This window comes from Daphnia carinata, chromosome 10 (assembly GCF_022539665.2).
Source record: "Daphnia carinata strain CSIRO-1 chromosome 10, CSIRO_AGI_Dcar_HiC_V3, whole genome shotgun sequence".
Taxonomy (NCBI): domain Eukaryota; kingdom Metazoa; phylum Arthropoda; class Branchiopoda; order Diplostraca; family Daphniidae; genus Daphnia; species Daphnia carinata.
Genome location: NC_081340.1, coordinates 8,331,780 through 8,345,083, shown reverse-complemented (window position 1 = coordinate 8,345,083; position 13,304 = coordinate 8,331,780). Strand labels below are relative to the sequence as shown.

At 40.3% G+C, this 13,304-nt stretch overlaps 2 protein-coding genes and 1 long non-coding RNA gene across 3 annotated transcripts; all 3 read right to left on the bottom strand.

Moving 5' to 3' along the window:
• Positions 1–58: 58 nt before the first annotated feature.
• On the bottom strand, positions 59–1,770 carry LOC130701563 (uncharacterized). Its single transcript, XR_009004108.1, has 7 exons — positions 1,653–1,770; positions 1,463–1,575; positions 1,284–1,378; positions 1,053–1,228; positions 863–992; positions 649–782; positions 59–581 (listed from the first exon to the last, which is right to left on the bottom strand). It is a non-coding gene; the product is annotated as an uncharacterized LOC130701563 (long non-coding RNA).
• Positions 1,771–3,308: 1,538 nt separating this feature from the next.
• LOC130701276 (chorion peroxidase-like) lies at positions 3,309–6,782 on the bottom strand. The gene is made up of 12 exons (XM_057523235.2): positions 6,598–6,782; positions 6,257–6,527; positions 6,058–6,182; positions 5,846–5,997; positions 5,575–5,783; positions 5,337–5,510; positions 4,884–5,270; positions 4,461–4,806; positions 4,228–4,404; positions 3,814–4,163; positions 3,638–3,743; positions 3,309–3,575 (listed from the first exon to the last, which is right to left on the bottom strand). The coding sequence occupies exons 2-12, from the start codon at positions 6,480–6,482 to the stop codon at positions 3,509–3,511; spliced, it is 2,319 nt and encodes a 772-aa protein (XP_057379218.1). The 5' UTR covers positions 6,483–6,527; positions 6,598–6,782; the 3' UTR covers positions 3,309–3,508.
• A 996-nt stretch (positions 6,783–7,778) lies between these two features.
• Positions 7,779–13,092, bottom strand: LOC130701372 (uncharacterized). Its single transcript, XM_057523329.2, has 10 exons — positions 12,919–13,092; positions 11,708–12,854; positions 11,514–11,644; positions 11,209–11,448; positions 11,014–11,120; positions 10,680–10,947; positions 10,319–10,611; positions 9,632–10,264; positions 8,547–9,561; positions 7,779–8,473 (listed from the first exon to the last, which is right to left on the bottom strand). The coding sequence occupies exons 1-10, from the start codon at positions 12,988–12,990 to the stop codon at positions 7,958–7,960; spliced, it is 4,422 nt and encodes a 1,473-aa protein (XP_057379312.1). The 5' UTR covers positions 12,991–13,092; the 3' UTR covers positions 7,779–7,957.
• Positions 13,093–13,304: the final 212 nt, after the last annotated feature.

Sequence of the window (13,304 nt, the reverse complement as noted above, 5' to 3'; positions counted from 1 at the left end):
TTCTTAATAACGTACCATTCATTTTGTAATTTGAAAAGGAGTTTCAAATATCGTTAGGTATTCTCAAATTAAAGTTTCTTGTGAAACAATGTTTTTGTTAGAATTAGAATCAATGTCTTTGGTTAACAATGTTTTCTTGACGAAACATTCACTGAAGTATTACTTTACCAATTCTGCCTGATGTGTCCAATATTTCGCCCGTCAGATGCACACCACATGTTTCACACACGACAATGAACTAGCAAATGGCGACTGATGGCGGTTCACAAAACTCAACCAACGTTGCCACATATTTCAAAATGGGCGGCGAATTCAATTTAAGACACAACTTTTTAGTTTTCCCTCGCACAGGAAGACACATATGCAAAAAGCAAATTAAAACAAGGTGATGGCTGGTTGTCTTACGGGTTAACAATGGTAAGTTTTTACTGTAGGAGAATTTACACGTCTTGTGGTGAATTTGAATGGCCAATTCACGAGTGGGTGCGACAATTACAACTTCTGGCTTTTGCTCCATGGCATGAGACGCAGCAGCAACACCTTGTTCTAACAATTTTCAAAACCGGTACCAAGTACGCCGCCTGCATGAAAAAATGTTAAATTTTAGATGACTTAATCAACGAGTATCACGAAGGGTTTGTTGAATACCTTAGATGCAATTGGACCTTTTAGTGGTCGTAATTACCAGCGTGCCCACTCAAAATTACTTTTACTTCAACTTACCCAGTTTACACCGACCCTTTGAATCAAGTCAGTATGAGGACATCCAGGTTTCAAAATTACTAAGCGTTAATTAATTGGATTACCGTTTTGCAGGAGCCCGTGACAGCTGAAGCAATTAAATCTCTTTTGGCAAGAATACCTGCAACTGAAGCTTTCTGAACAGGTGTTGGTTATATGTAGCCAGAATTTTTAATGCTTTGATGTAGTAGATGGCGCAGGCAGGCTTCTTCGAATGGTGTCATGTATTGAGGTACATCTTCTCCTGTAACCTAAAGCAGACCCAATAGATATTTTAAAATCACAAAATACAGTTTCGTGAAATGGCTTACCTGAAGGACGAATTTATCAAAATTGTTGAAGCTTTTCCCACACACGATGCCCTTAAACAGTTCCTTTTCATCACATGTCACAACTTCTGGAGTGTAATGCTCATGCAGCTTTCCATTTTCCGTCAATTCACTGAATAGATTCGGCAGCCTTTTGAGGTGTGGCCAGCTTCAGGACACTAGGAGTAAAACCATATTAAAGTAATTACACTAGGAATACAAGAAAACACTTACCTTGTTGTTTCGCAATGATTATCTTCAAAGCCAGGGTTTTAAGACGACATACTCCGAAATACACATTTCCCTAGAGCATGATCGATCACTGACATCTAGAAAAATTCGTTTTACAATAAAAAAAAATGTTATTTAATTTGCCAATCTTTACACCATTTCTATGTATTCAGATTACATACCCTTTCAGTTCTATTTCTTCAACATCCCGGCCAGGATGCTCACTGATAGACCACTTCCATCAACAATTACTGAGTCAAACTACCTTCGTCAAATTTGTCCGCGCATTCAAAACCTACACGAAACACAATTATCCCGTTATCACTCACTTTAGAAATTATGTTTGGAACAACATATACACAAACATATTACCAGAATGTTCTAAGACCAAAAGCAATATCTGCACAACAGTCGCTAACAGGGACGATTGCCGGAATGGCGGCAAACAATCTCTAGCAAATGCATCGACCACAATGGCGGCGAAAAATGCGGGAATAAGTCCGGTACTTCAGAACATGGCCTACTATAATAACGGCCAGCAAGCGCGCAATCCCCCATATTTTTGCTTCAGAAGCATGGCCTACTATAATAACGGCCTACAAGCGCGCAATACCCCCAGCGCCTAAAACTGCATTGCCAGAGGGGAGTAATACCCCAAACTGAGCTCCACTCTCCACTGTTTGGTAACTAATGCAGAATTGAAATGTGTGGAAAAAACAGTGGAAAGTGGAGCTTAGCAACGCGCGTGGTCAGCTTATGGTAGGAAAGGGAAAAAAAGAAATGTTGAAGACGAGTATCGAACTCGAGTCTGCCGCATAGCAATGGGAAGTCATATCCACTAAACCATTCTGTTCATTACAAGTACGGTATCTAGTTGGTAGTATATCGCCCTCTTTGCCAATCAATAGCAGAAGCCAAGGAAATCGGAATGGGTGGAATGAAGCTGCGGCAAGTGGAATTCAATTTGGGGTATTATACCCCTCTGGCAATGTAATTTTTAGGCGCTGGAGGTATTGCGCGCTGACAGGCCGTTATTATAGTAGGCCATGTTCAGAAGCAAGCGATCCCCTCCCCCCTCCTGCAACATTGCCTATTGGAAAACGGAAAACATTTTAAAAAAGTAATGTAATTAAACGTTGTATTATTCAAAATTTTTATTTTCATTGACAAGAATCATGAATATGAAATTTGACTTCATGGTTTTTGAGTTATTTCAAATATAAAAGTAGGTACAATAGACATTTTAGGTTCCGGTCCACAACTTTTACTTTAAAATAATAATGTGAATAAAACCAAATAAATATATATGATTTAGATTGGACATTTAATAATAATCACGAATATGAAATTTGTTTTTATGTAGACTTCATGATTTTTGAGTTATTTCAAATATAAAAGTAGGTACAATAGAAATTTAAGGCCCGACAAAACACCAAGCCCGACTTTTACTAAAAAAGTGAATAGCAATAAAACTAGATAACTATATATGATTTAGATGCTAAATTTAACAAAAATCACGAATATGAAATTTGTTTTTATTTCGACTTCATGGTTTTTGAGTTATTTTAAATATAAAAGTAGGTACGATAGAAATTTCAGGCCCGAAAAAACACCAAGCCCGACTTTTACTAAAAAAAGTGAATATCAATAAAACTAGATAACTATATGCGATTTAGATGTTAAATTTAACAAGAATCACGAATATGAAATTTGTTTTTATGTACACTTCATGGTTTGTAATATTTTAAATAAAAAAGTAGGTACTATAGAAATTTAAGGCCCGATGCCATACGTCTACTTAAACAATTAATATCAATAAAGATAGATAATTATATATGAATTAGATTCGCAATTTAACAAGGAACACGAAAATGAAATTCGATTTTACCTAGAGCTTATAATTTCTGAATAATCAAAGAAGTTTGATGTGTTACGCTAGCGCTGTAGCGTACTGGCGCGCTAGTAATCGTTTCGATATGCACCAAATTTTATATTTTAGATTACTCAAAAACTATAAACAACTATAAACCAGTGAAAATGTAATATATTTCATAATATGTTAGTAATACATAGTTCGGATCAACGATACAGCCATAAGTTTCATCAACTATGATTAAATATATGTCATTCGTCGTTCAAGAAATCGTTCATATAGCTTAAAATAGGGCTGTACAATTTTTTTTGGATTAAGTATTTATACAAGTCACCATCGTTCGACAGATACCAAATTACTGTTTCCATGCCGCAAGATTCATCCGAGGAATCATGGGAGATTTGCAGTTAACGCGAGGATTCCTACGAAAACACAAACCCAACTGTTTTAAAGCCATTGGATGAGCACTTGATATAAAACTTACGTAGGTGATGGTTGTCGGAAAACCAGTGGCTGTATGCTCCCTATTTGATCAGCATTATCACAAATAATTGCAGCTAAACTCATCCGGCGAATTTCTTGCAATTGGGCTGTTAAATTACAACGTATAGAAACATTAAGTTCAACACTTGAATAAGTTTTAAAGCTGACAATCTAAACCTGGTGTAAATGAATTGGGATGTCCACCGTGCTCGTAAAAGAAACGATCACCTTCCTTCAAACGCGCAAATTGATCCGCAATAATGCAAGAAAACACTGGACCAAGCATTGAACCTGGCAAATGACTTTCGACAAGTCCACCAGCGTAAAGATCGATGTCATCCACCGAACGATAAACAGCAGCCAAACGATCCACCACAGAACGATCCATAATAGTCAACAACTCTTGAAAGTTGGTGACAGGTGGCAAACCACAGATTTGTCGGTACGTATTATAGCCAGGCAATCCATGATCACGACCACGCCAAAGGTTTAAGGACACAAGATCGAATCCGAAATCGCGTATCGGACTACAAAGAAAAACGAGAAAAAAATAATTTATCATCTAGTTAAACCAACACTTTAGAAAATTACCTTTGGAAGAGATGATTAGTTACGTCCTCTGATACCCATTCGTCCATGTTTTGCGGCCACTGGTCAACCAGTCCACGTAAAACGGCGTCCATCTGACCAGCTTGGCGTAACAAATGAGGATTGTCGAACCAATGTCTCATTAGTTCCACTCGGACAGTCCCATCTTCCGCCACTAGACTAAAAGAGAATACAACATGTTAACGAAAATATTGAAATGAAAAGTGTTTACATACTTCATTGCCCCCTGAATGAGAGAATGGCCCATTCGAAACGCAGCAGCTGCAAATTCGTTAGTAATTGACGGGTTTACGTTCTCGTCGTAACTTGGCGAATAGCCAGTGGTTTGAGGAGTCAATCCGTAGGTGTCCATAGTCAATTTCCCGAGAAGAGAAGGCAGAAATTCATTGTAGGTAATGTGTTGCACCAAGGCACCAACAATTCGTCGAGCCTCGAGATAAAGCACCTCATCATTCCAGCGCGGATTAATAGCAGCCAATGCGGTAGCCAGGAAATTATGCTGACGCAAGAAAATTATGTGCAACGCAGTTAGTCCCATAATTTGGTTTGCACGTGAATCACCTAATGCGTTATTTTTTTTAAAAAAGCAGCCCATTAAAAACGTAACAGACGCATCAACAAAACCAAGCCTAAGCTACCTGATACGAAACAAGCAAAGCCAGCAGTCCGACCAACACAACCACGAGCTTGCGGATTTTGTGGCAGGTAAGGGCGTCCTTCAATAACAGAAATTTTCATGAGGCCTCCGGCAAACTGGCGCAGACTGGCAGCGATAGCTGGCGATGGCCCGTAAATGTGCGAAGCGTCGATAAAGTGAGTCAGTTGATTCATTTGTTCTGCATAGCGCATACGGCAATCTAAACGAGGAGCAATCATAGACCGGACGAAATTGAGGCACCGTACGCCCCTCGGACCGTAAAAAGGATCGTTTGCTGGAATATCAATCGGGAAGCAATGAGGATGGCGCATTTCTGGAGGAATAATTCCACCTTCTCTTGTGCAGCAGTCTATATTTGATTGGTTTGCTATATAATAAAAGACAATGACTTTATTCTTCACTCGTTCAAGAATCTTAACTTCATTAGACTTACCTGTACGAAAGACTGGAACATGGATCATGTCATGATCTACAAATTGACCCCATTGCATAAGCATGTGAGTCATGTCCACCTTTGGATGGTTTTCATCTGTGACTAGAATACTCCGCACTACTCGAACGTTAGGCAGCTCCCTACCCATCTTTCTAATTTTGGGATCCCAAATGCCTGAAAGGAGTATTAGAACACAGGTCAGCGCCGTGTAAGAAAAATACTACAACACCAAAACTACCGTCATCGTATTCTGGTGGAGCCAAACGTTCCAATGCCGACAATGCGCTACCCCACGAAGGCTGTCGAAGGTTGTTACACGTTCCATCGAAGGACCGATATTTAATAGGCAAGCATGCAGGAAGTAGTGGGCAAGTATCCTCTAGCAAACTTAACCGCGTGTCAATTGCCTGTAGTCCAAGTCCGGCCTGTTCTGGTGAAAGTCTCAACCTAAGAATAAACCCACGAATTCGAAAACAAAAGATTTTCATGTGCTTTTAGTGGACACGTACCTGTCTTGTAAACGCCTTGCAGCATTCACTACCAAGAGGGCTCTGTCGCCCTGAACACGAGCCATTTCTAATGGAGCCATGTTTGTAGAGTGAGCCCAAGCCATCGAATTGAAACTCATCACCATTTGTTGACGACTAAGATTCTCTTCAATCTTCAAATTAATCAAGATTATTAAATTGAACACAAGAATATGATCTGCATATTTACTTACAACATTCATATGAAGCAAGTCGGTACGAGCTGCACGAGAAGTTTGCTCTAAAATGGCTGGCGAAACCGGTTGAACTGGTGGCAGCAAACGAATCTTTGGTATTTCAGGGTATTTGATTGCAGTAGCTAATAACACAACAATGTTTGTTAAACTGATACATAGGAATAGTTGAGAAATGAAGAGGAACAAGCTTACGTACATCTTACGTGAACAACGTCAGGGCAGCAAAAACCAATGGCACCTCGTAGATCTGAACACGGTTTTGGTGGAAATGTAGGGAACTCGGCATACCAAACGGAACACTGAGATGTCGGTTTGCAAGCAAATAGATCTCCGCATGCACCCACAGCCAAGCTGTCGATTGCGTTCGGACTAGGAGGAAGTGCCCAGATGACAGTAGGCAAAATAAGTAAAAAACACAACATCTCCAAATCTCGTGTTGTGCGTTTTTTTCCTGGAAAATCGAAACTCTACATACAAAAAAGGCAGCTTTAAAACGTTAATGCCTGACGTCAATCTTTGAGAACAAAAGTGACTTACATTTCTTATTTGAAATCAGAAAATAATATGAATTCTAAAATGGAAGAAGTCTGTGCAAGAGACCTGCACTGGACGAAAGATTCAGGACTACTGTCTCTAGCGATTGCCAAGCAGTAAGAGATATTGCCACTTTTAAAAGAAAGTCGTGCGTCTACACAATGCTAATGACGCAGGTGAAATGAAAGTGGTGATGAAGGAGTTGCAAGTTGATTGGAATGTCCTAATGAGCTTTCGATTGCCCCCTTACCGTTGGGAATGGTAAGCTATTTGAATTTTTTCTCTCCCTGCCTCCTTCGTCTCAATATCAATGACACCATCAGGGAAGTAAATGGGCCGATTTTGCCCGAAGCAAATATATGGACAAAAACGGTAAGTTGAATATTACGGTTTGAGAGTTTAAACTTAATCATCAAGTAATAGGCTTATTAAGGTGAAAGATAGGCTTTACCAAATGACCTCTGCCAGCCAGACAGGTCGCACAGTGTCGCGTGGTCCAACACAAAAATACTCCCATTATTGATTTTTCACTCTTTCCCTTTCCACCTGGGGCAAAAAATAAACACGCTAAATGGTGACAGTTCTTGAAATTTCATTAGTTTGGTCGCTGGTTTTCATCAAGGCCACGTAATCTACTTAATCAAATTAAAATGAATGTAGTTAAAGATTTATCTTGTCTTCTTACCGCCCAAAGGAAACTTAAATTCAGTCCATGTAACTCTGCATTGCGTTTGCAAGATTTTTGCTAGGATGCCAGGTATGATGGGGAACCAAATAATTCTAAAAAATAAATCATAAATGAATCAAAACGCTGTCATTTTGCATGATCGAAAGTACCCTGTGCTGATATGATTCTGCAGGAAAAATGACGAAATTTGTCAACCAAATCTCCTTTCACGTCAAACAATCAAAACGGTCACGACTTTCTCCGGCCCCTGGTCAGCATCACGCAACACGCGAAACCGCCTATGACCACACACGCACACACAAACACATTAAGCATTGCGTGGACGCTGGGTCATTTCTTTTCGACGATTAATTTGAGGTAAAATATTCCGTCAAGTCGGAAAAAAAAGGACAAGTGACCCAGATTTTTGCACGACACGGACGAGTGAGTGGGTGTGGAATGAAATGTCAAATCAAGAGTGCACGAAAATAGTGAAAGATGAACTGCATATTCCGCAAAAAAACATACGAGTCCTTTACTCGGGTACTTGTAACAAAAGAACTGTACAACAAAGGCATTCATCTTGGACGGACAACGAAAGTTAGCCAAGTTTCACCATTTCCTAACGGAAGGATTGAATTAAAACGTGCTGCTGGTCGACATGCAAATGAGCGAAAAAGGGAAAGGAGGCCAGCATCATTTCCTTGTAGAACGCGTCGTCCGCCTAGGTCGGGTGTCTTTCGTTTCCGTATTTTCCGGGCTGATTTTAGTGACTGCAAGCCTGCTACTCAATTCAATGATTTCCGAATCCTTTTTAGTTGAGGATGACGAAGTAGATTTCGATTTGGCAAGTTTCTGTTCGGCTTTATCGGAAACAAGGGGCCGTTGCAGGTCTAGGTTAGTTTCGGCTTTATTCGTTGAAACTGCTTTCCTCGATGACTTGGCCGTCGTAACAACAGGTCGACTGTTTGATTCCACTTTCGTAACCCCTCGTTTAAAAAATTTCTTTTGAACGGCAGTCGATTCTGGGGGCGGCATTTCTTGAACCGCGTTTTTGGTAATTTCTGTAAATTTTTCGCTTTTCGCTTTGGCAGGCGGAGGAGATGGTGCAAGTACATCACTGTCACTATCGCTCGAATAAAGGATGGCTTTCTGAGGTTGGCCTAGCCGACGGCGGGAAAAGCCTCCATCGCTATCGTCATCGTCATCAATCTAGAAAACAATCGCCAACGTATGTTACCATATTCACCAAATAACGACGAAATACACTTAAATTTTTGCTTACGGTGATGGTGGCGTCAATTTTGGTCCCCATCAGATTCCACCTTACGCGTCTTGGAGCTGGAACATCGAGTGGTTTCCTGAGACTAAATGCAGGAGTTTTTGGCACCTGATCCCCTTCTAAAATGATGACATCTTCGTTTTCTTCGTCTTGGGCCGTGCTTTTACATTTTTGTTCTGGGGTGAAGAATTGAGCAGGTTGCTGAAGAGAGGCAACGGCGATGGCTGAAGTCAACTTTATAACTCGATGCTCCAGCGGACCCAGATAGAACTCGTACATAACAGTTTTCACGGGCGCCAACAACTCTTCAATCTCAACATGGGCGCAATTGGTAACTAAACGATGCATCGCATTTTCTAAGAGTAGTTCCATGCATGTTACGATAGGTGGTTGAAACCACTGCATTTTGTACTGAGCCCAAATTTCATTTGTGCTCAAGCAATCAGGTACATCAAATAAGCGCTTCGCTGAGCTCTTGGTGGCGACGGTTTTTGCTGAACTTTTTAGACGACAGGATATGGATTGCACTAGTTGCTGTCCCCTTTGAAAGTCTTCTGTGGCTAGATCGTGGAATCCCATGAAACTCCACAGCTTTGACTGGACCAATAAGGCGGCGCAACGTATGGACATTACTAGTTCACCAGAGCAGGTCAGGCAAACGCAGCCGGAAACATGTTCGGGAAAAATGCCGTCGCATATTTCTCTTGCCTTCGTATTTGGCGACGCTCCTTGATAGTTGAATTGGGGCATAAGCTGTGTTGCGTCTTGATGACCCTGAATTGGAACTTCGGGAACTTTTCGTGCGGCAGTTCCTTTTCGCCGATCAGATCTTATCTGTACGGGGGAAATGGGTGTTTCGAATGATTTCTTGCCAATTGAGACAGCAGTTTCTGACTCTGGAACTATTGGCGGCGCTACACCCATCAAATGACAAATAAGCACCAATTTTGATTGGCAATCCATGGTGTTGTCTAGCATCAAATCGATATGACAAAGCTCCAAAAGAGCTTCAGCTGTCCTGAATAGAGAAAACATCATATTGGGGGGAAAAGATTTCAACTTGTTACGAAAAAGGGAAAGCTCATTACCTAAGGACTGAGACGTGCCGTTGAGCTGCACTCAGAGCCTCTTTCAGGAAAAAGCGTGCCTCACGCGGGGCTGCTGTGTACAAATAAATGCGAGAGAGGCTAATGGCGCTAAGAAGGAAATGCCGTAAAGCATTCCACTCTTGCCCATAAAAATCCCAGCCATGCTGCTCTTGGGCGTAGCTTACATAACATTTGAGTGCCATGTACGCCGACTGCGTGGCTTTGACACCGGCCTGGACAGATCCAATTTCGCTGGACGGAGGAATGTGGCTCAGTTCTTCAGGTACAACAACAAGCAAACTCCGCAATAAATAGGCTTGCGAGATCAGAAGCAAAATGCTTTTTGAGGGCGATTCGGTTTTTATCGCTGGTGACTTTAAGACGTGCTCTTCGAGGATTCGCCAGGACTCGACAAAGTTGTGTTGGAAATATTGCGCCCAAGCCTTGTTCAGAAGGAAAAGGATCTGATCCTGGAGAACCACTGTCTTATTCTCTATCAACTCCTGGCAGCGCAAAAGTATTTTGCTATCAATTTTCAACCCCAATCTGAGCAGTTCTGAGGTGGCAAGCACAATCTCGTCGTCACATTTCGCAGATTCAGCCAGTCTGAGCGTAAGAAACCACGCTCGGGCGCTAAAATAAAAATACTTTAGTCAACTTAGCGTGTAAGAAAAATCAATAGGTTACCTAAAGAAACTGTTGCCGTTAAGGCTAAAGTAGTACCCCAGGGATTTAAGGCAATTAAAAATGACACTGCTGTAGTGCTCTGGGCACCAGCCAAACTGCACCAGTTCTTCCCATTGCTGAAGACATTTCACCATCCATTCTTGGTTTTTAAGCTCCAGTTCCAGTTTTAAGTAGGAATAAGACACTGCGTCTACCGAAGTTCCGTCTCTAGTCACGCTCGTGTCATCTTCCCCTGGTGGAACCTCATTGTTTGAACTGCTCTGAATCAACGGGCCAAGTGATACCATTTCTTCCTAGAACAAAAGCCAACAAAACTATTGATATCCTGTTGAAGATCATCACGATAACGACTAGCTTATACTTCAGTTTTCTTCTTTAACATTTCCTGTTGGCTTACGTAAAGCTCCATATAAGCCAATGCGAGGTAGATTTGTCCTTGGAATGGGCAATCTGATGACGAAGCCTGTGCTACCAATTTGTCTACAGCTTTTTTGGCAGTTCGATATCGTTCTGCGTAGTCGTCTCCTTCACGAGACAAAAAGAAATTTGAAACGCCCTTTTGAAAAGGGGATCTTGCCAAAACGGAAGATTGCTGGGCTATGGAGCTGAAAGCAACTTTAGGTATCCATCTAAACATTCAATGATGAAAATTTGTCATTCCATTTTACAGTGTACTGAGAAGATTATTTCCTCACCCTTTCCGTCTATCAAATGCTTGAAACTCTTCAAACAGTAGACTCCAAGCAGAGTTGTTTTCAAGCACCAAATGTTTTAATTTGAATACATCTAAAACCGTCATTTCCTTCTCGAGTTTAAAAGGGAGAAACAAAAAATAACGAATTAATAAATGAAACGTTTTTCGTAAATGTGAGGCTTGAACAATCATTTACCAAAAGACGATCAGTCGGGGTAGTCACTTCATGATGGACTTCACGCTTAAAACGACTCCATGCAACAAACAAATGCTGTACAACAGCCGGATTCCTGCAGACAGCCTTACCATTTGTTTCGTTAATGTCATAGAACGACGAGAAACATAGGGCGAAATCCTCTACAATTCCACTCCAATCACGGGCCGCTTTGCGGGAGTCGTAAAGCGCTGTCCATCGCACTGAAAAATGGTTTGGTATCTTAAAGAACAAAAATATTATAGTTTAATAAGGATTACAACAAAAGAAAAATAGATTTGACTAACCTCTCCATTGGAAATCTCGGGTGGTTGGTTAATCATGTGATACTCGAGCGCTTTGCGGAAGTATATGGCGGCGTTGGTGTAATCCGACTTTTGCGACATGCAAAATGCACCGACATTGTGGGCGAATATTTCTATGCGTAGGCAAAGCGTAGTAAATAAGTTTAACAAAACTAATCGACATAAAAAATGTTTACCAGCGCAGGAAAACTGATTGATTTTCTTCTTCTCATCAACAGTTTCTTGATTAATAAACTGGTCAACATAATGGATTACTGTTTGGCAATCGACTATTTTTGAAGGGTCAAGCTTTAGAAGATGATAGCTAATTGAGCAGGCACGGGAAAGACACTTATTCCGCAGGTTTGTAGGATCCATGTGCAAATTAGCTTCAATAACCGATCCTAGACGATCACCCTCTTGGTAAAAGTAAAGCAAAAGATTTATGACGGAGACAATTTGTTTTTTTCGCTCCCATTTTGTCTCAACTGACTGGTTGCTAACACCATTTGAGTAGCCTAGAGCAAGAACAATGATTCGAACCAAAATAATTTGATAATCTTTGGTTACGAAATTTGCCCAGTTTGCGGAGAACATGTCCACTTGATCCCCGTCATTGGGCCCAAACAGATTCAACACCAAATCAATTATGCCGTAAATTTGTTTGCTTTCTTGGATTTCTTTGGCTAATAACTTGAGCTTCTGAGTTCGGTCTTCATGGTGATGAGTTGGAGATGATAACAGCACCAAATGTGCCCAGACTTGAAGTAATGGTGTTATACATTGAGAGCCTTTAACTACATGGTTATTAAAATATAAAACAAATTCATCAAAAACACATCCAGTCAACTGGAATGAACCACTAGATGGTTCCTGCACAACAACCACAAGCTTGTCAATAACCCGATTCCAGTAGCTGCTCCCTCCATGCACCAAAACTGTTAGGGCCAAACTCCTGTACGAGAGGCATAGTTCATCACTCACTTTGTTGGCCACATTCCAAACTTGAGCAAAAAAATTTGCAGCAATTGATTCAACATCCTTGAGTGTTTTGCTGACCTTCCTCAGACAACCAAGAATTGTTTTTGACAACATCACACAAATATCACTTTTATCAAAAGTACTGATATAAAGTGTCACTAAATGATAGAGGGATAATACTCCTTGTGTAAATTCTGCATCTTCAGCTGTGAAATCTTGAGAACAGTCAAGAATAGCACAACAAATTTGCACAAATTCCCTTACACTGTCTTCATCTTTGCTACCAGAATTGATCTTCAACTGAGTTACCAAGCTTCTCAAAAGCTTGAAAGTTATCCTTCCGTCTACATCTGTTTGATATGTCTGTGCAAAATATAAAGAAATAGTCAGGAACAAATCTTGTAACTAAACATGTCTGTGCTAATACCTTGAGCAAAGTGGTAGCTTTATCAAACAATTTAGACCTAATACACACTACGATTTCTGAAAAGGAACTCATTTTTCTGATAATCGTACTAATAAACACGCTTAACTAGGAATTATTGACACATATATAAGAGAAATCAATTCAGTTACACACTAAAAATAGCGCCATATTGATAACAACTTTGAATCTATCGCAGCGTTGTCAAATTGACGACTGTATTGTTCGTAAAATTCAAAAACTAAATTTATATAAAGTATTATTTATAATTACAAAAAAACTTTGAGGGATGAGAAATTGTAAATCGAATTTTTCTATTTTCTTCGGTTAGATAAAAGAAAGGCTTACAAATAAGTAAATTATTAGTATTAAAAATTTATTCTACTTTC